This window comes from Pteronotus mesoamericanus, unplaced genomic scaffold (genome assembly GCF_021234165.1).
Source record: "Pteronotus mesoamericanus isolate MK-2021 breed Mesoamerican mustached bat unplaced genomic scaffold, CSHL_Meso_final contig_1018, whole genome shotgun sequence".
In the NCBI taxonomy this organism is placed as follows: Eukaryota; Metazoa; Chordata; class Mammalia; order Chiroptera; family Mormoopidae; genus Pteronotus; species Pteronotus mesoamericanus.
In genome coordinates this window covers 5191616-5215149 of record NW_026555002.1, presented here as the reverse complement: position 1 = coordinate 5215149, position 23534 = coordinate 5191616, and the positions used below count along the sequence as shown (strand labels likewise).

The 23534-nt window shown below is 42.5% G+C and overlaps 1 protein-coding gene across 1 annotated transcript in view; it reads left to right on the top strand.

Annotated features, from left to right (window-relative positions):
• Positions 1-23534, top strand: part of LOC129069137 (nuclear body protein SP140-like protein) — a 43210-nt gene that overhangs the window by 3819 nt on the left and 15857 nt on the right. Inside the window, exons 4-9 of the mRNA XM_054571660.1 lie at positions 1200-1265; positions 3011-3154; positions 4038-4063; positions 5188-5308; positions 6009-6089; positions 18290-18343. Coding sequence (XP_054427635.1) covers positions 1200-1265; positions 3011-3154; positions 4038-4063; positions 5188-5308; positions 6009-6089; positions 18290-18343 — 492 coding nt within the window. The remainder of the gene's footprint in view (positions 1-1199; positions 1266-3010; positions 3155-4037; positions 4064-5187; positions 5309-6008; positions 6090-18289; positions 18344-23534) is intronic.

Sequence of the window (23534 nt, the reverse complement as noted above, 5' to 3'; positions counted from 1 at the left end):
GAGTCCTGGGATATTGGAAATTGAGGGAGAACTGCTGAGGAGAACGGAGAAGGCAGGGAGGTGTGTTCATACAGGAATCTAACCAGCGGCTGATTCTGGAGGAGCAGCTGTGACAAAAGACTATGGCCCAATAACCAGGACAAAAGGACAGGAACCCAAGGAGTCAGATTTAGCAAGAATGCTGACCTGGAAGTAATTGTGATGTGGAAAAAACCTTGTAGGAGAAGATGAGTATGGAGCTGTGAAGGGCTAAGAACTGTGTGCACAAGGTCGACATCACAGGAGATGATTTATGAGGACAGGAGATGGGACCGATTTCAATATTGGGGGGGCTGTTCAAGAGCAGGAATGTTCCAAGAGGCAGTCAGTCATATCGAGCAAGACGAGGGGAAGTGGGAAGATGTGGAAGAAGGGATGGTTGTACTTTGAGAGAGAGAGGAAAGGAAATGAAAGACACGAGAAAAGGGCGAAGGACACAATAAAACAACCACATTATTAAGAGCTCACTTATTGAACATAGTGCTCACAGCTATTCTTGGGGGGATGGTATCACTATCTGCCCATTTACAGAAAAGGAGACTGAAATCAAGGGAGACCATGGATGCATTTCGCTTGGGGTCAAATGAGCAGGATGAACCCAGACATTCTGAACCCAGAGCCTGTCTTCCTAACCCTGTGTGAACCCAGATAATCTCATGGAAAGATAGAAACCTGAGACAAAAATGGGGAAATCTATGCATAGAGAAGCACACAGAAAGAATACCGGGATCTGGGGAAAGTGCAGGAGACTCAGACACTGAGCCTCACGGAAAGGCCAGCAAGGCAGAGGCACAGACCTGCAGGGGGAGGGCGTGGTGTGAAGGGAGCTGGGGACGAGACAGCAGGCTTTGTTAGAGGTTACGGCAGCTCTAACAACAAACGCAGGCTCATTGTAGCCAGGGGTGGCACGAAAGACCATCTCCAGTGACCAAGTGTCTCGTGGTTGATCTCAGCGAGGTGGCCTGACTGAGGCCAGGGGCGCAGCTAATGGCCAGAGCGGGGTGGGGTTCTCCCGGTCCACATGGGCTCTGTATTGGTGCATGGGCGGGGGGAGGGGGTGATCTTGAAGCCCCACTTTATAAGGGTTAAAATGGGACTAGGGGAGAACGTCCCCACCCATACTTAAATTTCTGAAATAAACTTCTACTTTCTTCCCCCAGAAACAGGTGAAAACTCAGATCCAAGCCTGCTCCCTGGGAATAGCCTACATCCCTTGAATTACAATGGTGTGTACCTAGTGACTGTTTTCTGTAATTTGCTGTTCTTGTCCCCTTCTGGCATGCGCAGTGGCGGGGCGAGGGCTGCTTCTTTTTAGTGCTGATTGTCCAGAATAGTCATTCTTTGCACCTGCAGTTTCTCTAAAGATTTAGACAGCAGAGCCTTCATTTTCCTGGTTGCTGAGAGGGCCCCTCCTTCCGTTCTCCTTAAATGCACTTACTGCCACCTGCTGCCACCCTGGGCCTGGACCTATTGCCCATGCACCTGGCTTCACAGTCCTCTGCCTCTGCCTCGCCTGACTCTGGCTGCAGCCTTGCTCTCAGGTCACATCCAGCAGCAGCCAGCACTGCACAGGGGAGTGGGGGAGGGGCGGTGAGTGCTCCCCCTGGGCCAGGGCCTCTCACCTGGGGGGGTCCCTCACACAGGACCGTGGACACCGTGTGCCTCCCGCGCAAACCCTCTCCCACCGTCTCCGGGCAGCAGGCCTGGGGCTGTTCCACAACTCCACGGAAGGCGTCATGATGTAGCCGCCACGGGGATGTGTTATTGGAGAAAGGATGTTCTATATTAGTAATACTTTTTTATTTTTAACAACAACCTTTCGCAATGATTTTTGGGAACACCATGATACTTTTTGCAAATCATGTTTACTCAAAAAGTTAATAGTTAAGGATATAAAACATCCAACATGCACCTATCCATGTTCTTAGCACTTCATCTACCCATGAGCTGGTGGGAACAGGAGGGGTGACTGGAAGGAACAGTGATGAGTAACACACACACAGAGAAGGGATTAACCGTGTGTGTGTCTGTGTGTCCATCAGTGTATGTTACAGTGATACTATAACCCAAATATTTTAAACAAACCACCAATACATGTATCCAGGAGTCTGAGCCAGCAGCACAGGAGCAGACAAGTCTGTGTCTCCTGCCCCTCCCTCCAAGAGGGGGCTCCAAGGAGCTGTGGATATTGCACAGGAGTGCACCAGGGCCCAGGTTCTCTGTTAAAATTGTGGCGATTAATTTTGTGAATCATACTTTACATAAATTGCTTTGCTTAGAAAAAGAGCACTAAATGAAAAAAGTCAAGCTGCAATAAAAGGAATGGGTACCCATTCATGCACTGTTGGGGTTGGTGGGAGCAGGGTGGGATGGGTGGACAATATTGAGAATGAGCAGAGAAGGTTCACGTGGGGCAGGGGGTGCACAGGTCCTGGGTGGTTTACTCAGAGATTCATTCCTTATCCTTTCCTGCTCTGCTCTGCCCTCCACCTCTGGCCACAGACCTCTGCAGGCTCGCTTGCCAGCTCCCTGTACTGTGCCCTGCTGAGTCCCTAACCCGGCAGACTGGGAAGAGACTGGAGAGTGGGAGCAAGTGAGAAGCTGGGAAATCTTGCTGTCACTTTCTCGGGCCTCAACTCTAGCAGTAGCTGCATCTCCCCCATGACACCGCTTCCCACCAAGCAAGGCAGCCATAGTCCAGCTTCCCCCTACCCAGTGGCCTTGGGACATGACCTCGGCACAAGGCCTCAGCCTTAGTCCCTTGCATACCTTCCTCTTGACTATTTTGTGAGCTTCCATGTTCTTCCACTTGGGCCTCTCAGCTCTTCCATCAACTGAGTAACTAATAATTTGGGTTAAATTCCCTCTGTTCTAAAGCTTGGGAAGCTTTGTATTATATTTTCCTTTTGGACCCTGATTGATGCAGGGAGCAAATAAAATATCTATGATTCAACACCTGGTCTAGGTTCAGTCACATCTGATAATGGACTCTCAGAGCAACTCTTGGAAACAGAGGAGACAAATGCAGTGGAAACAGGTACAACCACTGGCAACAGTGATGCACTAGAAAGCCAACCAGCAAATGAACAACGTGCCCAAGAGCTTGATCCAGCAGGTAAGACAGAGATGCTGGGTTTGATGAGTGTAGAGGGGGACGGGCAGGTGGAGGGACTCAGTGTGGCAGGTAGAGTCACAAGAGTTGAACTTCGGTAATGATGGGAATGCTTAACATAGAGAAAACATAAAGACAAAATTGATATAGAAGAGGCATGCATGAGTCACAGAAACAATTAAGAAATACAATAAGAGAAAGTAGGAAACATTGTAGAGAATGGATAAACTGCAAGTTTACAAAGGCACAGCAGGGCCAGGCCTAGGGTGAAGCAGGAACCCAAAAGCTTGTGTGAAGAGCATCTCACTCCCAGCACCCCCTGAGCTGTAGACAACTACTTGGCTTCACCCTGGCCCCTGCTGGGCCCAGGGGCACAACGATAAAATCAATGTAGAGAGATAAGGATGAGTAGAAAAAGATACAAAAGGAAATGAACATCAATAGGTAGAAAAAATGGGGAGGCACCAAGAGAACCATGTCGAGAATGAATAACGGACAATGAGTCAAAAACTGATGGAGTGTGGACCAGGTAGACAGAGAGAGGACAAAGCACTGTGTGACTGGAAGGGACAGTCACCAACCACAGAGAAGGCACAAAGGCTGTTCTTAATGAAAGGTAAGGTGTCCACAGTGATGAAAATGGCCCAGGAAACTTCTCAGGGAAAAATAGTCCTCTCCTCTAAAAAGTCGAGACAAAAATAAATATAAAAAACCCAGGGTTAAAAGAGGTAGTAAGGAAGGGCAGAGTCAAGCAGCAGGAAAGGAGCAGGGGCAGGGGGCGCACTCCCCACAGCGGGGTCGCGGAGAGCAGAGCTTCCTTGCAGTGAGGGCGCTCCCTCTCTTTGGGGATACAAATGCAATTCCTCATTTTTACAATCTGGTCCAGGAGCAGAGCTACCCAGCCATGGAATCGCCCCTTCTGTGTTGGACCTGGAGGAACCTGCAGGTCCCACACCTTAGGGCACAGACCCGGGGGACGTGAGTTAACTTAGTTTCTCTGCCTTCCTAGTGCTCTTGTCATGGGCTTTCTTCTCCGTGGTCTCGTTAGTCCCTCCCTGAAATTCTAAGGGGTTTTGTCCTCTGTGCAGTGATCGGCTCTGAGGACTCCACAGAACGTAGAAATAGAGAAGAGCCCCCTGAAGCCCAGGCATGGAATTTCGGCCCTATACATCCAGCGAACATAAAGAAGGAAAAGACTTCTTTGACTGCAGGAGTCGACTGGGAAGCCCAAGGAAGGACTGACTGTAACCAACCATCTGCAATAATAGGCAAGGCCGACTGAAAGAGCGTGTGATGTGAATCACAGTCCTGGGCAAGGGTCTGGGACGCGCCACAGGGCCATGAGGCAGCCCTGGTGGCCTGGGCGAGAGGTAGGAAGGGGAGGGGACCAGCGCCTTATGCAGCGAGCTCAGCAGAAGTGTCCCCTAGTAACTGGAAAAATATCTAAAACAGAAATGGTTGGCTTAAGTATCATATCAGGCTATTTCTATGCAAGAGAGTAAAGTGACCGTTGTAGGAGTGAAAAGAAAAGGGAGAAAATCGAAAAACCAAGATATTCATTAGAGGAGAGAAAAAGGAACACATGAAGACAAGGAGAGTTATAAAGACATGCCACCCCCAGGCATAATTAATGAAATGGTTTGAACCAATGAGAAAGTGAAGAATTAAAATGAGAATGAAAGAAGAAGTAGAGTGGGGGAGGGGAGGGAGGGTAGAGTGAGGGTGGAGGCGGGAGACAGGGCGACCGTGGGGTAAGAAGGGCTGCAGGACGGGCACAGCTGCCCTCTGTGCCTGAACCTCACCCCCTTCTGTGTAGGACCTGGAGGAACCTGCAGGTCACACACCTTAGGGCACAGAGCGGGGGGACGTGAGTTAACTTAGTTTCTCTGCCTTCCTAGTGCTCTTGTCATGGGCTTTCTTCTCCGTGGTCTCGTTAGTCCCTCCCTGAAATTCTAAGGGGTTTTGTCCTCTGTGCAGTGATCGGCTCTGAGGACTCCACAGAACGTAGAAATAGAGAAGAGCCCCCTGAAGCCCAGGCATGGAATTTCGGCCCTATACATCCAGCGAACATAAAGAAGGAAAAGACTTCTTTTACTGCAGGAGTCGACTGGGAAGCCCAAGGAAGGACTGACTGTAACCAACCATCTGCAATAATAGGCAAGGCCGACTGAAAGAGCGTGTGATGTGAATCACAGTCCTGGGCAAGGGTCTGGGACGCGCCACAGGGCCATGAGGCAGCCCTGGTGGCCTGGGCGAGAGGTAGGAAGGGGAGGGGACCAGCGCCTTATGCAGCGAGCTCAGCAGAAGTGTCCCCTAGTAACTGGAAAAATATCTAAAACAGAAATGGTTGCCTTCAGCATGATGTCAGGCTATTTCTGTCCAAGAGAGTAAAGTGACCGTTGTAGGAGTGAAAAGAAAAGGGAGAAAATAAAAAAAAACCCAAGATATTCATTAGAGGAGAGAAAAAGGAACACGTGAAGACAAGGAGAGTTATAAAGACATGCCACCCCCAGGCATAATTAATGGAAATGGTTTGAACCAATGAGAAAGTGAGGAAATAAAATGAGAGTGAAAGAAGAGGTAGAGTGGGGGAGAGAAGGGGAGGTAGAGTGAGGGTGGAGGCGGGAGACAGGGCGACCGTGGGGTAAGAAGGGCTGCAGGACGGGCACAGCTGCCCTCTGTGCCTGAACCTCACTCTCTTCCGTGTAGGACCTGGAGGAACCTGCGGGTCACACACCTTAGGGCACTGAATTAACTTAGCTTCTAGGTCTTCCTGGTGCTCTTGTCATGGGCTTTCCTGTCCATGGGCTCCTTAGTGCCACCCAGAAATGCTAAGGGGTTTTTGTCCTCTGTGCAGTGATCAGCGATGAGGATTCCACAGAACACAGAAATAAAGAGCCCCCCGAAGCCTCTGCCTCAGCACAGAAAAGGAAACCCGGTAAGGAGCTGGGAGCTCAAGGCGTGGGCTGCAGGGATCTGTACTGAGAAATAGTGTTTCCTGAGGCACCTGTTCTGAGTTCATGCTGCACCATGGATCCAGTTCATCCTGGATCCCATTCTCTGCTTTTTACTTGACCAGTCTGGGATGTGCAAGGCAATAAGAAATCATTATATTTACATTTTTTGAAGGTGAAACTATTTATTGATGAGTCCTATTAATATATGCATCTATATATTGATTATATTGTAGAAATAAGCTAGCAAAGTAATGAGCTTGTTTTAAAATTAACTAATTGATATGACTATTAAGTGTTAAATTTATACCATTATTTCTAAAGAGAAGAGAATGCTAAATTTTTTTTTATCGAGAGGTCATATTGTCATCTGATTGCAAACTTTAAATAGGGTCAAAAGACAACTCATTCATCTAGTGTTAGCAGAAATGTATAAAGTGTTTTGAAACCCTAAGTGTTTTGTTTTGTTTTTTTGACAGAGCTCTTCAGCAAGTCATGACATATGCATATAGTAACTTTAAAGGACCTTTGTAAATAGCATCTTACTTTTCCCTTTACAGCAACCCTGAGGGGTAAGCAGGATAGACATTGTATCCTTGTTTCTAGATGAGGAAACACAATCACATAAATGTTTCCAGGTTCCACAGTCTGGTGGAGGTAACAGCTTCCTGGATTTTGCATTATTTCCTTCAGAAAACTCCAGTTTGAAACGGTTACCTACATGCTGTTTCCCTGAGCCTTGGGCAGCGTGAGTGGCCTTACGTTCTGCCACTCTTTAGTGCACAGAGTGGTGTTGGTTTTCTCTTCCTACTTTCACTGAGAGCATTGGAAACACGCCCTTTAGGAAAACACACTAGGAAATGTTGCCCGGTCTTTATCTTGCAAAAGTACTATATTGTTAATCATGTGTTTGTTGTACTACCTCCCCGTGTCTATCAATGTAAAATGTAAGTTTGCTTCAGATTTTAGAGGGGCACCTTCTTGACTTGTGTCTCTGTGTGGACAGACTGCTCTAGAAGGTGGCTCTGTAGTAGGTCTATGGCTCAGACTCAAGAGATTACTTCTCAGCTGTGCAAACGGTTCAAGGGGCACCAGTGGGGAAGGAGACTCTCTGCCTTCGATGCAAGATTTCCAGGGTCTCCCCACATGAGAAACAGCAGACAAAGGAAGTGTGAAATGACAATAGAGGGGTAAGAGGAGGGAGACAGAGAAGTGCAGGGAGGTCAGGTTCAAACAGAGCAGTGAGTTGTCTCTGCTCTGGGGACAGGGAATGGAGTGTCACTCATCCGCAAGGCAGGTGACTTAGAAGGACAGACTAGGGTGGCCTGGATGCAGGCCATGATTTCCGTGGGTGTTCAAGATGTTGTTGGGTTTGTTTGGGTTTTTTTTTACTTTTTATATTATTTTTAGGTTTTACAGTTGTTCCAATTATTTCCCTCTTTGACCCTCTTCACCCATCTGGCCCCCAACTTCCATAGTCATTCCCCACCCCATTGTCCATGCCCATGGCTCCTTCACACATGTTCCTTGACTAATCTCTTGACCTTCTTTCAAACAGTCACCCCCTGCTTCCCCCCTCTTACCTCTGTCAGTCTATTCCATGATTCTATGCCTCTGGGTCTATTTTCCCAAGTTTTGTCATTAGTGAATTTCCTGGGGGATTGGCTTGGGTTTTTTTCCCACTCGCCAAGTCACATAAAATATCCTATTCATTTGTGCAGGGATCAGTATCTTTGACTTTTTAGAATCAAGTGCTCGCCATGCTACTTTGCACAGAATATGAATATTAAGGTTGCAGTCCTGGATGACAAGTATCCAGCACCAAAATGTATAGCTTTGTTTTCCTGATGAATGTCCTTCTGAGCATTTTCCATACGTCTTTATTCCATTACTTCTAGGATACTCTTTACTTAAAAATAAAATGCCTTTCAAAGTGACAGGCAACAAGCATTTGTTTGAGGTCAAAAGAATAGCTGTTTGGGAAAGCACTCAATCAGGCAGAAGCCCAAATAGCGTTCTCGTTAGAAGACAGCATCCAGGGGTATTTATGAGAAAGGAAAGGGAAATAATTATACAAATACCAGGAAGGAATTTCTAGTGGTGAATATAAATTCACAGGAATGCTAATTCTAAGCAATGTTTTAAATTTTTAGTCAGTTATCAGTCCAGTAGTCATAAATTCTGCTTTCTTGTTATCCTTGGAAACAGTTTTTTGGGACACAATTTGCTTTAGGCCCAGAGCCAAGGTCATTTTCCCCTGTTTTAACAGTATGGATGCTTCAGGCATGAGAGGTGAAAGGAAGTTCTTCTGGGATGGCAGCTCCAACTTTGTTTTAAAGTGGCTCCATTTATATATAATTTTACAACTTTTCCCTTTGGATCAAGGTCTTTCCTTGAAAACATCACTAATTAATTATCAGAAAGTAGCAATCAGTTATTGAAATGCCATCGGTTCTCCATTGTTAGATGGCTCATTTGGGGAACGTTATGCCTTTGTTGGTCCCTCGTTGCCAGAAAGGCTCATTCCCAGGATGTCATGGCCCACGAGGAAGGCAAGTGGTTTTCTATTTCCTTAGGGGTCTTAGGCCACATTTGAGTATCAAAAGCACCAGAGCAGAAAAAGGCTTTAATGTCATGTTCCTTTAAGGGAAAACATCTGCAGTTTCTTGAGGGTTCTCATACAAAGTCTCATAGGCCTAAGTGATTATTTAAAAAATATTAAGTAACAATTACCAAAGTGGCATCTTCATAACATTGCTGCAGCAGTCAGCTGAAAATGTCAAAAAAATATATATATATGGTGTCAGTGGGCACTGCGTTTAATTATTTGACTTATATTTAGACTTTATCTAGTTTCATTTTTTTTTATCAGAGGTCTTTTATCCAAATGCAACAAAAGGTATTAGTAACAGAGAAAATCCCAACTTGTTCAACTAAGATACAGTCAAGGACAATTATATTGTCTAATGTAACTCATGCAAGGAAATTTAAACATTTTTCTGGTTGACCATTGCTGGGGTGGTCACTGCAATTCCTGCCAAGGGAAAAATATTCTTTCAAACCTGTACTGGAGCTGACATCACCAGTCGTTAAACATCCTCGACTATGTGTGTAACCAGTTTTATGTTTTGACCTGTGAAGTAGGTTGAAAGATGATGTCCAGCCCTGGCCAGTGTGACTCAGTTCGTTGGAGCACCATCCCGTAGACCAAAAGGTGTTAGGTTCAATCCCAGTTCAAGGAAAATACCCAGATTGCGAGTTCAATTCCCAGTTTGGGCACATACTTAGAAGGAACCGATCAATATTTCTCTCTCTCTCTCTATCTCTCTCTCACTCTCCCCCTCACTTTTCTTTTTCTAAAAAAAGAATGAAAAAATGTTCTCAGGTGAGGATAAAAAAAATTATGCCCAATATTATCTTTGCAGACAGCAATTAAGGGTAAACAATAACTACTATAGTATATTTTATAATATAGTACATTGCTATATTGTATAATATGAGTGCTTGGCCTCATATTATTTGTGAGACAAGAAAGAACTAAAGTAAGAAAAAAAAGAAATATGAAAGTGTTGACTATACAAGCCTGGCCCAGAATCTGCATTAGTTGTCCACAACAGATACCATCTGCTTCACCTTTTACTAATTTTATATATACCTTTTAAGGTTTTATTTATTTACTTCTTAGAGAGAGGGGAAAGGAGGGAGAAAGAGCAGGAGAGGAACATTGATGGGTTGCCTCTCACACACTCTCAACTGGGGAACCTGGCCCACAACCCAGGCATGTGCCCTGACTGGGAATTGAACCTGAGACCTTTTGGTTTGCAGGCCGGCACTCAATCCACTGAGCCACACCAACCAGGGCATATTTTATATTTTAATTCTTCTGCAGTCCAGGCCTTATTTTTGTATAATAATATTATCTTTATCACACCAAATATTCTGTGGAATCTATGAAAGCCAAGTATGATTTTGCTTCTAGATATAATGTCATTTTTTAAAACCCTCACCCAAGGATATGTTTAGGTTTTTTTCAATTGATTTTGAGAAAGAGGAAGGGAAAGAGAGAGAAAGAAACAACAATGTGGGAGAAAACCATTGATTGGTTGCTTCCCAAAACCACTGGCTGGGTATCATACCCACAACTTAAATACAATATGTGCCCTGAGTGGTAATAAAACCCATGATCTTTGGTGTATGGGACCACACTCCAATCAAACGAGCAACCCAGCAAGGGCTAAAAAATAGTGTCATTTCTGTCATAATCTCAGTAAGACATTTGATTCTGGATGAAATTGTTAGGAGGAAATGTGTCAAATCAGCTATTCTTAACCCAACACACTTTCTTATGATGTAAAGCAGTACTTTGTTCTCACTATTTTATTATTTTTAATTAAATTTATTGGAGTGCCATTTGTTCACAAAACCATATAGGTTTCAAGTGTACAACTCAATAAAATATCATCTGTGCACTGCATCATGTGCCCATGACCCTGAGAAAAGCCTCTTTCCCTCCTCATTCCCCACACCCTTCTGCTCACCTCCACCTACCCCCTACCCTCCTTTGCCTCTGGTTATCACCACATGGTTGTCTGTCTATGGGTTATGTATGCATGTTCTTTGGCTGTCTTTCATCCAATTCTCCCAACCCCTCCCCTCTGACAGCTGTCAGTCTGTTCCATGTATCCATGCCTCTGTTCCTATTTTGTTCGTCAGTTTATTTTGTTCATGAAATTTCACATATAAGCGAGATTATATGGTATTTTTCTTTCTCTGACTGGCTTGTTTCACTTAGCGTTATAATCTCCAGGTCCATCCACACTGTCGCAAAAGGTAAAATATCTTTTTTTACCTTTTTTTTGTCTTTTCTACAGCTACATAGTATTCCATTGTATAAATGTAGCACAGCATTTTTATCCACTCTTCTTGACTATTACAGATAACGATGCAGTGAACATAGGGGTGCATATATTCTTTTGAATTACTGTTTTGGGATTCTTAGAATATACGCCCAGAAGTAGGATCGCTGAATCAGAAGGCAGTTTCGTCTTTAATTTTTTGAGGAAACCCCCCACTGTTTCTACAGTGGCTGCACCAGTCTGCCTTCCCACCAACAGTGCACAAGGGTAACCTTTTCTCCACATCCTCACCAGCACTTGTTGTTTGTTGATTTATTGATGATAGCCATTCTGACCCGTGTGAGATGTTACCTCTTTGTGATTTTAATTTGCATTTCTCTGATGATGAGTGACACCGAGCACCTTTTCATATGCCTACTGGTCTCCTGTGTGTCCTCTTTGGAGAAGTGTCTATTCAGATCCTTTGCCCATTTTAAAATTGGATCGTGGTCCTCCTGGTGTTGAGCTGTATAACTTCCTTATACCAGGGGTCTCCGACCCCTGGGCTGTGGACCGGTAACAGTTTGCGGCCTGTTAGGACTGGGGTGCACGTCAGGAGGTGGGCAACTGATGAGCAAGTGGAGCTCTCAGTACCTTTGCCGCCTGAGCTCTGCCTCCTCGCCCAGTGGGCGGGCTTAGCAAGCAAAACTCCATTACCCCCTGAGCTTCAGCCTGCCCACCCCTCACCCTTCTCACCCCCACTTCCCATTCATGGAAAAATTGTCTTCCAAGAAACCAGTCCTTGGTGCCAAAAAGGTTGGGGACCCCTGCTCTATATTTTGGAAATTAACCCCTTATCTGATGTATCATTGGAAAATATGTTCTCTCACGCAGTGTGTTTCGTGTTCATTTTGTCAGTGGTTTCTTTTGCGGGGCAGAACTTTTTAGATTGTTGTAGTCTCATTTGTTTATTTCTTCCTTTGTTTCCCTTGTTTAAGGTGATATGTTATCAAAAATACTGCTATGAAAAATGTCTGAGATTTTACTGCTTATATGTCCTTCTAAGATTTTTTTTGGTTTCGTGACTTACATTTAAGTCTTTTATGCATTGAGTTTATTCTTGTGTATGGGGAAAGCTGGTGGTCTGGTTCCACTTTTTTTGCATGTACCACTCTGATTTTCCCAATGTCATTTATTGAAGAGACTGTCTTTACTTTATTGTATGCTCTTGCCTCCTATGTCAAATATTAATTGACCATAAAAGTGTGTGTTTACTTCCAGGCTCTCTGTTCTGTTCCATTGATCTATATGCCTATTCTTATGCCAGTACCAGGCTGTTTTTATTACAAGAGGCTTGTTGTACAGTTTGATATCAGGCATCATGATACCTCCAACTTTGTTCTACTTTCTCAAGATTGCTGAGGCTATTCAAGGTCTTTTTAGTTCCATATAAGTTTTCAAAATATTTGTTCTAGGTCTGTGAAATATACCATTGGTATTTAAATAGGAATTGCATTGAATTTATAGGTTGCTTTGGGTAGTGTGGACATTTTAAAGACATTAATTCTTCCAACCCATTAACACCGTATATGCTTCCAGTTATTTGTATCTTTCTCAATTTTTTTCTTCAATGTTCTATAACTGTCTGAATACAGATCTTTTACCTTCTTGGTTCAATTTTTCCTAGGTAACGTCATTTGAGATAGTAAATGGGAATATTTTATTCATTTCTCTTTCTAATAATTCAATATTGGCATATAAAAATACCACCTATTTCTGAATATTAATTTTGCATCCTGCTACTTTTCCAAACTCGTTTGCTAGATCTAGAGTTTTTTGATGGAGTCTTTAGTGTTTTATATGTATAATATGTCATCTTCAAATAATGACAGCTTTACTTCTTCCTTTCTAATTTAGCTGCATTTTATTTCTTTCTCTTGTCTGATTTCTGTGGCAAGGAATTCCAGTATTATGTAGAATAAGAGTGGTGAAAGCAGATATCCCAGTTATGTTCCTGATCCTAAGGAAAATACTTGTCGTTTTTGTACATTGACTACGATGTTGGCTGTGGTTTTGCCATATATGGTCTTTATTATGTTGAATTATTATCCCTCTATTCCCACTTTGCTGAGCGTTTTCATCATAAATGGGTACTGGATTTTATCTAATACTTTTTCTGCATCTATTGATATGATTGTGTGATTTTTTTCCTTCATTTTCTTTATGTGACATATTTCATTTATTGATTTGCAAATATTGTACAAACTTTGCATCCTTGGAATAAATCCCAAGGATTCAGTTTGCTAATATTTAGTTGAGGATTTTAGTATCTCTGTTCTCAAGAATATTGGCCTACAAAGTGTCTATATCTGGTTTTGGAATTGGGATAATGATGGCCTTGTAAAAAAGAGCTTGGAAGTCTTTCCTCCTCTTTAATTTTGTGGAATAGCTTAAGAAAGATAGGTGTTAGTTCTTCTTTGAATGTTTGGCAAAATTCACCTGTGAAGCCATCTGTTGCAGGACTTCATTTGGTGTTTCTGATTACTGCTTCCATTTCATTTATTGTAATCAATCTAGTCAGGTTTTCCAATTCTTCTTCATTTAGTTAGGGAAGATTATATGTTTCTAGGAATTTATCCATTTCACTCAGGTTGTCCAATATGTAGGCATGTAGTTGTTCATAGTATTTTCTGACAATCTGTGATGTCAGTTGTCACTTCTCCTCTTTTATTCTGATTTTACTTGTTTGGGTCCGCTCTCTGTTTTTCTTAATGAGTCTGGTTAAAGGTTCATCAATTTTGTTTATCTTTTCAAAGATCCTGCTCTTGGTTTCATTGATCTTTTGTTTTGTTTTTTGTTTGTTTTTGTTTTTGTTTTGTCCCTATGTCATTTATTTTCACTCTAATCTTTATTGTTTCTTTCCTTCTACTTCCCTGGGACTTTGTTTGTTGTTATTTTTCCAGTTCTTTTAGGTACAGAGTTAGATTGTTTACTTGAGATTTTTCTTGCTTCTTGAGATAGGCCTGTAATGCTATGAACTTCCCTTTCAGGACTACTTTCTTCCTTGATCTCATTGTTAACCCATTTATCATTTAATAACATATACTTTAACCTCTATGTGTTTGAGTGTTTTTCGAGGCAGGGAGGAGGTTGTAGTTGTAATTGATTTCTAGTTTCATACCACGTTGTCAGAGAAGATGTTTGATATGATTTCAATCTTCTTGAATTTGTTAAGATGTATTTTGTGTCCTAACATGTGGCCTATTTTTGAAAATGATCCATGTGCACTTCAGATGAATGTACGTTCTGCTGCCTTGGGATGAAGTGTTCTATAAATATCAGTTAAACCCATTCAATCCAGTGTGACATTTAAGGTCATTGTTGCCCAGTTGATTTTTTTTGCGGGGGACGGGGCGGTCTGGAACATCTATCAGTTGGTGACAATGAGGTGCTAAAATCCTATAGTAAGACTGTATTGCTGTGGTCTCTCTATTAATGTCCTCCAAGATTTTCTTTATAAATTTATTTGCTCCTTTGTTGGGTGCATATATGTTTGCCAGGGTTATATCCTCCCTTTGGATCAATTCCTTTAGTATTACATAGTGACCTTCTTTGTCTATTATTATGGCCTTTGTTTTAAAGTCTGCTTTGCCAGATATAAGCATTGCTACCCCAGTTTTTTGTTGTGGTTGTTGTTTTGTTTTTGTTTTGGAGGTTTTTCTTTTTTTTCTTTTTTGTTTTTTTGCCTCCATTTGAATGGTTTTCCAAACCTTCACTTTCAGTCTGTGCATCTTTTGTTCTCAGATGGGTCTCTTGTAGACAGCGTATATATGGGTCAGGTTTTCTTATCCATTCAGCTACTTTATATCTTTTGATTGGAACATCTAATCCATTTACATTTAAGGTTATTATTTTTAGGAAGTTATTTATTCCCATTTTATTCTTTATACCTATGTTACTCTCTTTCTATTTCTTCTCCTTATAGCAGACCTCCTAACATTTCTTGCTATATTAATCTGGTAGTTATGAATTTCTTTTAGCATTTTTTTGTCTTGGACGCTCTGTATTTCGCCTTCAATTTTAAATGATAGCCTTGCTGGATAGAGTAGTCCTTGTTGCAGCTCCCTTCCTTTCATTACTGTAAATATTTCATGCCAATCCCTTCTGGCCTAAGTATTTCTGTTGAGAAATCAGCTGACAGCCTTACAGGAATTCCCTTGTAGGTAACTAAAACTAACTGTCTCTCTCTCACTTCCTTTAAGATTCTCTGTCTTTAACCTTTGGCATTTTAATTGTGATGTGTCTTGTTGTTTGTCTCTTTGTTTTTAATCTGATTGGAACTCTCTGTGCTTCCTGAACTTTTGTTACTTTTTCTTCACCAGGTTATAGAAGTTTTCAGCCATTCTTTCTTCAACAGGTTCTCTATTTCTTCCGCACTCTTTTCTCCTTCTGGTACCCCAATGATGTGGATGCTGTTTTGCTTGATGTTAGACTTTCCTCATTTTTTTTTTAAATTCTATTTTCTTTGTGATACTCTGTTTGGGTGCTTATTGTTGTCTTGTCCTCTAAGTCACTGTTTCAATCCTCTGCTGCATCTAACCTGCTGTTGATTCCTCCTAGCGTATTCATTTCAGATACTGTAGTCTTCATTTCTGACTGCTTCCTTTTAAGGGCTTATATTTCCTTTTTAATGCTTACTCTCTCTTTGTTTAAGTTCTCACTAAAATCACTTATTCTTCCATAAGGCGCTTGAAAATCCTTATAACCATTGCTTTAAACTCTACATCTGATATTTTGGTTGCTTCCTTTTCACTTAATTCCTTTTCTGGAGATTTCTCCTTACTTTCATTTGTAGCATATTTCATTGTCTTCCCATTCTGTGTTTCAGGAAGATCTAGTATGACTTCCAAACTTGTTATGATGGTTTAATAATGGAGGTGTCTTTTTGGGCTCAATGGCACAGTCTTCCTGATTATGTGAGCACCATGCTCCAGAAATGTTTCTTGTGAGTTATGCACACCCTCCTCTTTGTGTACTAGTTGATCTTGAATAATGTTGGCCCCTTTGTAGGTGGAGTTATATCTTCAGGCTGACTGACTATAAAGGTAAGCCTTGAATACCATGTAAGGGATGCTGTGCAAGGGCTGCCCCTGAGCAGCAGTTGTTCCCAGCAGGGTCTGTTGCCTCCCAGCATCTCCTTGTGTGTGCCACTTGTGTGGCTAGCTCTGCTGTGGTCTGAAGCCCATAACTGCCTGCATTGGTTCTGGGTCCCCTTGGTCATGGTTCAGGTACAGGTCAATGTCAGATACTGTGTGTAGCTGGCCTTGGGCTACCTGTCTGGAACTACAATGCTGTTTATTGTCTGTGGTTGTGTCTAGTGGACTTGGGTATGCATGGGAGGGGCCAATCTGTGTAAAAGGGTCAGCTTCCTCCAGCATAGAGCTGGGGGGAAATCTGTAGAAGGACTGACGTTCCCTGAGATTTGTCTTCACCTCTCAGCTGCTCAGCCTCCCCCTGAGGTTGCCTGGTCTTTCTCCAGGGCCTTCTGAAGAAAGACTGTCCAGTGGGCCCCGGCTGGACACAAACCCCTCCACAAGTGGTAAGCTTGGTAGTTATTGGCAACAAAGTTTGGGAGGGTAGGGCTAGAGGGTCATCTACTTGAGGATCACACAGTCAGGCACTTAATGAGGGGAAAGAGGTCACTATTCCAAAGCACCCAGTCTCTGTCATTGTCTCCAACTCTAGTTTCTCCTGGAGAGGCTTGCTGCAGGCTTCGGTTGGGTACAGCAAACCATCCCCTCTGCAGGAGCACCCTCAGCTGCCCCAGGATCAGGGTGACAGATCAAAAGAGTATCCCAGTGGGGGGTGATGCTGACCCAGCCTACAGGAGGGACTAAGTACTTTGTCTTCATCCCAGAAAGTAGCCTCCAAAGGACTTACCGTTTGAAGTCCCCGGTCTGAGCCACTCTCCCTTCCCCTCACAGAACTGAGCCCAGTAGGACAGGTGGTATAGGACTTGGCAGGGCTGATCCAAACAGTCTCCCATTGGGAGTGGTATATACAAGGCTGAAAGATGGGCACTTCTTACCCATCCCAGTGTAGTACCAGCTGAGCTCACAGGGGATACAAGTGGCCCTCCCCCAACCCCGTGATATAGCCACATAGCCTAGCCCCCCTCATCTCGTTCCTGGACAAAAGCTTCCCAGAAGACACAGTCTGAAAGTCTCAGCTCTGTGTACTACTCTGGTCCCCTTGTGCTGCTGAACTCAGCAAGATGGTGCTGGCCAAGTCATTCAATATGCTGTAGGAGGTAGTGTCAGCTATGTGCTCAAGGAGGGGGAAACAAGCCCTCTTTCCAAAACCACACAGGTTAGTCATTCTCTGGATCTCCACCAAGAATCTCTCCAGAAAAAGAGGGCCACATAAGTCAATGCTGACTGCAGCCAGCAGACACCTGTGCAGGACCCAAGGACGGCAGATTGGGTTCACCAGCAGCCAGAAACCAGGCACTGCACTCTGCAGGCTGGTGCTGTAATAATAGGAGTGCTCATCCCTGAAAAGACAATGTCTGGATCTCCCAGGGGGACTACATCCCCACTGATTTTCACCACCAGATCTTATGCAGGCTCCTCTCACCATTTCTCTTGTCCTGGATTGGGGATCCCTATGTAGGGTTGAGACCTCATGCTCCTGGGGAAAAAGAGTTTTGCAGCCCCAATATCCCTCTCGCTGTTGCTGGACCTGGGTGCGGAGTCTAGCCCTTTCCACATCTCTGCCCTTCTTACCAGTTTCTATGTGACTTCTCTAAATCTTTGGTTATGCTATTTCAGTTCAGCTAGCCTTCAGTTGGTTATTCAGGTTGATTGGGGCTGGGAGCAGTTGAGGGTAGCTTCCACCCACTCTACAGCCGTCTTGGAATCCACCATTCCCAGCACATATTTTTTTATGGTTGTCTGTCCTCCAGCATGCAACAGGTTTATACAGTGATTTTGTACAAACTTTTGCACAAATTACTTCATAATAATCTTATGATCTAAACAGGATATGATACCAGTTCCTACCACTGAGTATAAAGTATTTAAAAGTATTTTTCAAAGTACTTTTGAGAAGTAGAGGAAGATCCAGGGCCAATTCTGAAGTCCTACTTCAATTTTAGTAGGCTTTCAGTAACTCAACAACATTTTTTTAAAAAATATCTCAAAAAAATAAAAATTAAAATTAAATAAAGGAGAGAAACAATAAATGAAACACCCTTATAAACTCAAGCCTCCTGCTGTATTAATTATCCTAAAATATGTAACTTTTATTTATTCATTTCTGTTTTCTCACCACCACCTATTATTTTGTAGATACTGTGAATCAAGAAAACAACTCTACTTCAGAAAAGACCAAGAGGAAAAGAAGTAAGAATAAGATTTTACTTGCTTTTGATGTGAGAAATAAGATTTATAATGCCAGTATTTATTATTATTATTTACAATATTGTGGTAAGTAGAATGGAGGCTCCTCAAAGATGTCCGTGTCCCAATCCCTGGAACCTGTAATCTGTTACCTCACATGGCAAGTGGACTTTGCAGAGATCATTAAACTAGGACCTTGAGATGGGGGAGATTATCCTGGGTTACCCAGGTGGCCCCAGTATACTCCCATAGGCCTTAAAAAGTGGAGACTCTTTCTTGGCTGTGGAGAGAGGAAGCAGTGAGTGTAGAGGAATGGCCAGAGAGAGGCAGCAGCGCTGGCTCTGAAGATGGAGGAGGGACTAGGGGATGTGGGTGACTTTAAAAGGAGGAACAATCAAGGAAGCAGAGTGTCCCCTACTGCCTCCAGAAAAGAATGAAGATCTGCTAAAAACTTGATCTTAGCCCAGTGAGGCCATGTCAGAATTCCAACTGACATTATAATAAGATGATAAGATGTGTTGTTTTAAGTGATTATTTGTAGTAATTGTTAGGGCAGCAATATGGAAATAATAGAGACTTTGGTTCTTAAAAGTGGGTTATGGCTATAAAGCATTTTTTAAAATGCAGCAAGTGGCTATGGGCAGGGGACAGAGGTTGGAAGAATTTTAAGATGAATGATGAAAAAAAATCTAGATTGCCTTGAAGAGTTTGTAGAAATGCAGATGCTGAAGACCTAAGGACTCAGAAAGAGGAACCAACATGGAAACAAAAATTTGTGTTGTCTCAAGAAATACAAAATTGTCCTGAACAGCACAAATATGGAGGTTTAAAGGTTTAAAGGTGACTGGCTATGACTCAGAAGTTCTAGAAAATTGGAGGAAGAGGATTCTTATTATACAGTAACAAAAATTATAACCAAACCCTTTTGTGCAGATTTGTGGAAAGCAGAACTTTCTGCATGTACACGAAGGAGATTTCTAGGTGATGAAGATGCAGCTGGTTTCTTTTTGCTGTTTGCAGTAAAATGTGAGAAAAACAAGATAAACTGAGGGTAAAATTGTGAGGCAAAAGGAATCAGGACGTGGTAATTTGGAAAATTCTGAGCAATTCAGGTTATGAAAGATCCTAAAATTACAAGATTCACTGTCAGGCAAGTGTGCTCTGTAGAATGACTAAAAGTGTGGCTGTACAACTTTTTGCTGGAACCTCAGAAGTAGCAAAAAGTCAGAGTATTCCATCACAGAAAGGTTTTGATGAGATTACATATGTGGCTCACAGGTGCCCTCAGCCATCCCAGCAGAAGCCAAAAATAGGTATGTGATTATGTAGGGAAGATCTGTGGAGGATCCTTTTGTCTAAGGGGAGCAAATCCCCATGACACACATGGGAGACCCATACGGGGCTTGAGAATTTTATACCAACAGAAACAGAGCTGTCCATGTGTGATTCCTGGAACCTGTAATCTGTTTCTTTACATGGAGAAGGAGACTCTGAAAATGTGATTTAGTTAATGGTCTTGAGATGCGGAGATTACTCTGGATAATCCAGTGGCCCCAATCAAATTAGCTATTTCCTTAAAAATCAGACAACCTTTTGTGCCAGAGGAGTGTGTGCCTATGGAAGAACGATCGGGGAGCTGTGATGTGGCTGTCTTTAAAGAGGAAGCCAGGGGACAGTGAGCCAAAACCTGAGGGCAGCCTTCAGAAGCTGTAGCACAATTGCAATTGTATTATATACCTAACAAAACTATTCATATGTTACTTTTTTACTTTAAATCAGTACACTGTGCACTAGACATTAAAAACAGGCATTTTGCCAATTTAAATATAAAAAGTTTTGCTTCATTCTTGTTTTAATTTGCATTATTACAATTTTAGTGTATTTGAACATTTTTCTTTGGTTATTAATTTTTTGTTTTTCTTCTACAAATGCTTGGAATATGCCTTACCAGGGCCGCTGTTATGTTGGTCTTTTTTTTTTTAAACCATGCTGAATAAGAATAGATATGCTAATATATCACATAGGTTATATTTTGCATGTTTGTTAATACTTTTGTCTCATTTGTTGCTATTTTTTAGGTTTGTAATATAATATTTTGTCCTAAAGAAGTTTTAAAATTTTATAAAGTTTTAAATCTGTCAAAATTTTCCTTTATGGTTTCCAGGTTTCACAAAAATATTTCTCATCTCAAGATTTTAAAAATATTTCATATGTTTCTACAATATTTGTAATACTTAATACTTTTTAATACTTAAATCTGCAATGCACACAAGATTCACTGCTTTGTGTATAACATGAAATAGTAGTTATAAGAATTACTCCAACACTTTATTGTTTCATGAATTGAAATGCCCTTTCATGTGCCTTTCCTTATATTCATGGACCTGTGAATAGTGTTCTGCTCTGAAAAACTGGTCTGCTTATAATTCAATATCAAATTGGTTTAATTACAGAGATTCAAAGTAAAGTTTTCTTTTCCTACTCATTATGTTTTCTGTTGCAAAAAAGAAAAGATGGGTTGACAGAAAAAAAAGATTTCAGAAGTTCAGTGATGCTGATTTTCTGTGGCTTTTAAATGTAATCAAGATTTTCTCTTAAAATGTCCCCAATGCCTTTAGGAATTTAAAGGTACAATAAGATGGCAGCATAGGTAAACACGGCTTGCCTCCTTGCACAACCACATCAAAATTACAACTAAAATATAGAACAACCCTCACTCAGAACTGTCAGAAATAGAGTTAAAGGGAAGTGGACAACGATGGACTAAGAAACCACATCCATCCAGACTGATAGGAGGGGCACAGACATGGAATAGGTGGCTCCCACATCCACATGTGGTAGATATAAATTCCAGAGGGCTATCTGGGGAACAGGGGGTCCCAGCCCCACAGAAAGCTCCCCAGCCCAGGGTTCCAGTGCCAGGAAAGTAATTCCCCATAACTTCTGGCTGCCAAAACCAGCAAGGGATTGAGTCAGTAGAAGAAACTTCTGGAGTCCCAAGCAGTCTTTCTTAAAGAACCCACACACAGACTTAATCAGACTCGCTCCCGCTGAGCTCCAGCACTGGGGTAGCAGCTCGAAAGGCACTAGTGGCATATAGGGAGGAACTGAAGTTTCTGGCATCAAGGCGAGAGCTGGGGAACAGCTTTCTTCCAGACAGAGAAGCAAGCAGAGGCCCTTGTCCCTTTTCTGAAGCCTCCACCCAAAGAGCCACAGAACCAGCAGAGAGGTGCCATATCTGAGACTCCATCAACCTGGCTAACACTGTTTTCCCCACCCTGGGGATACCCTGAGACTCTGTCCCACCCAGCTTATGGGCCCACCCAAGCTGTTAACAGTGACTTTTCCATATGAATAGGTGGCCTTGGCTCATGATTCACAACTTACTAAATCCTCTCAAACAAGCAACAGCTGTCCTCAGCAAGCTCCCAGCCTCCATACCTCTTGCTCAGTGGACTGAGGCCCAGCACCAGAGGCACAGCTTGGCTTCACTAGGAATCTCCAAGCTCAGCGCAAGTAGCAGCCATCTCAGATTGCTTTACAGTTCATGCAGGGTGCCCTGAGGCAGACCACAGGTGGGGGCTGACCTTGGCCTGCACCATCAGGGAAACCCCAGAACCTGAATACCCAGTGGACAGCTGCAGACCACGTAGGAGCACCACCACTCTGTCCCTGCACAGCTCATCCTCCACAGAGGACAGATGTTGGTGGTCACTGGTCACAGCCTGTCCTTGCAGCTGGCTGGCCTGGGTAAATCCCCTCAATTAACCTGCCAACAGCAATCAAGGCTCAACTACAAGAGGAGGATTTACTCAGCCCACACTGAAGGTGTACCTGGAGTACCAAACTTGGGTGATAGGGGAGGCTGTCCCACTGGGCCCACATACTACAGGATGCATACTACATTAGGCCACACTACAAAAACACGGAGTCAAGCAGCTCTACCTAATACACAGAAACAAACACAAGGAGGTGGCCAAAATGAGGAAACAAAGAAACATGGCCCAAATGAAAGAACAGAACAAAACTCCAGAAAAAGAACCAAACAAGATGGAGATAAGCAATCTATCAGATGCAGAGTTCAAAACACTGGTTGTCAGGATACTCAAAAAACTTAGTGAGGACCTCAACAGCATAAAAAATATCCTGTCAGAAATGAAGTTTACACTAATTGAAATAATGAACAATTTACAGGAAATCAATAATAAAAAGGATGAAGCTGAGAATCAAATCAATGATTCGTAGCGTAAGGAAGCTAAAAACAACCAATGAGAACGACAAGAAGAAAAAAGAATCCAAAAAATGGAGGACAGTAAGCAGCCTCGGGAAAACTTCAAGCATTCCAATATTCACATCATAGCAGTGCCAGAAGAAGAAAAGAAAGAGCAAGAAATTGGAAATCTATTTGAAAAAATAACGGAAATAAACTTCCCTAATTTGGTGAGTGAAATAGACAAGTCCAGGAAGCACAGAGAGTCCCCAACAAGCTGGATTTAAGAGACCCACTCCAAGACACATCATAATTAAAATGCCATAGGTTAAAGGCAAAGAAAGAATCAAAAACATCAAGAGAAAAGCAGTTGGTTACCTACAGAATTCCCATAAGACTGCCAGCGATTTCCTAAAAGAAACTTTGCAGGCTAGAAGAGATTGGCAAGAAATAGTCAAAGTCATGAGAAACAGGGACCTACAGCCAAGATTGCTCTACGCAGAAAAGTTATCATTTAGAATCAAAGAGCAGACAAAGAGCTTTCCAGAAAAGAAAAAAACTAAAGGAGTTCATCATCATCAAACCATTGTTATATAAAATGTTAAAGGGATTTATTTTTAAAAAATCAAAACAATGAACAATAAAATAGCAATAAATAAACAAACCAGAAGAGCAGAGATACAATCATGGATATAGAAAGCATTTTGACGGTTGCCAGGTGGGAGGAGGGTGGGCAGGAACAGGTGAAGAGATGAGGGGATTAAGAAGTACAAATAAGTAGTTACAGAATATCCATGGGGATGTAAAGTACAGTATAGGAAATGTAGTAGTCAAAGAATGTATATACATGGCCCATGGATGTGAACAATGGTGTGGGAATTGCCTGAGGGAGTGAGGGGTGGTGGGGGGAGCGGGGCAAAGAGGGAAATATTGGGAGAGATGTAATAGCATAACCAATAAAATGTAATTTAAAAATAAACCCTG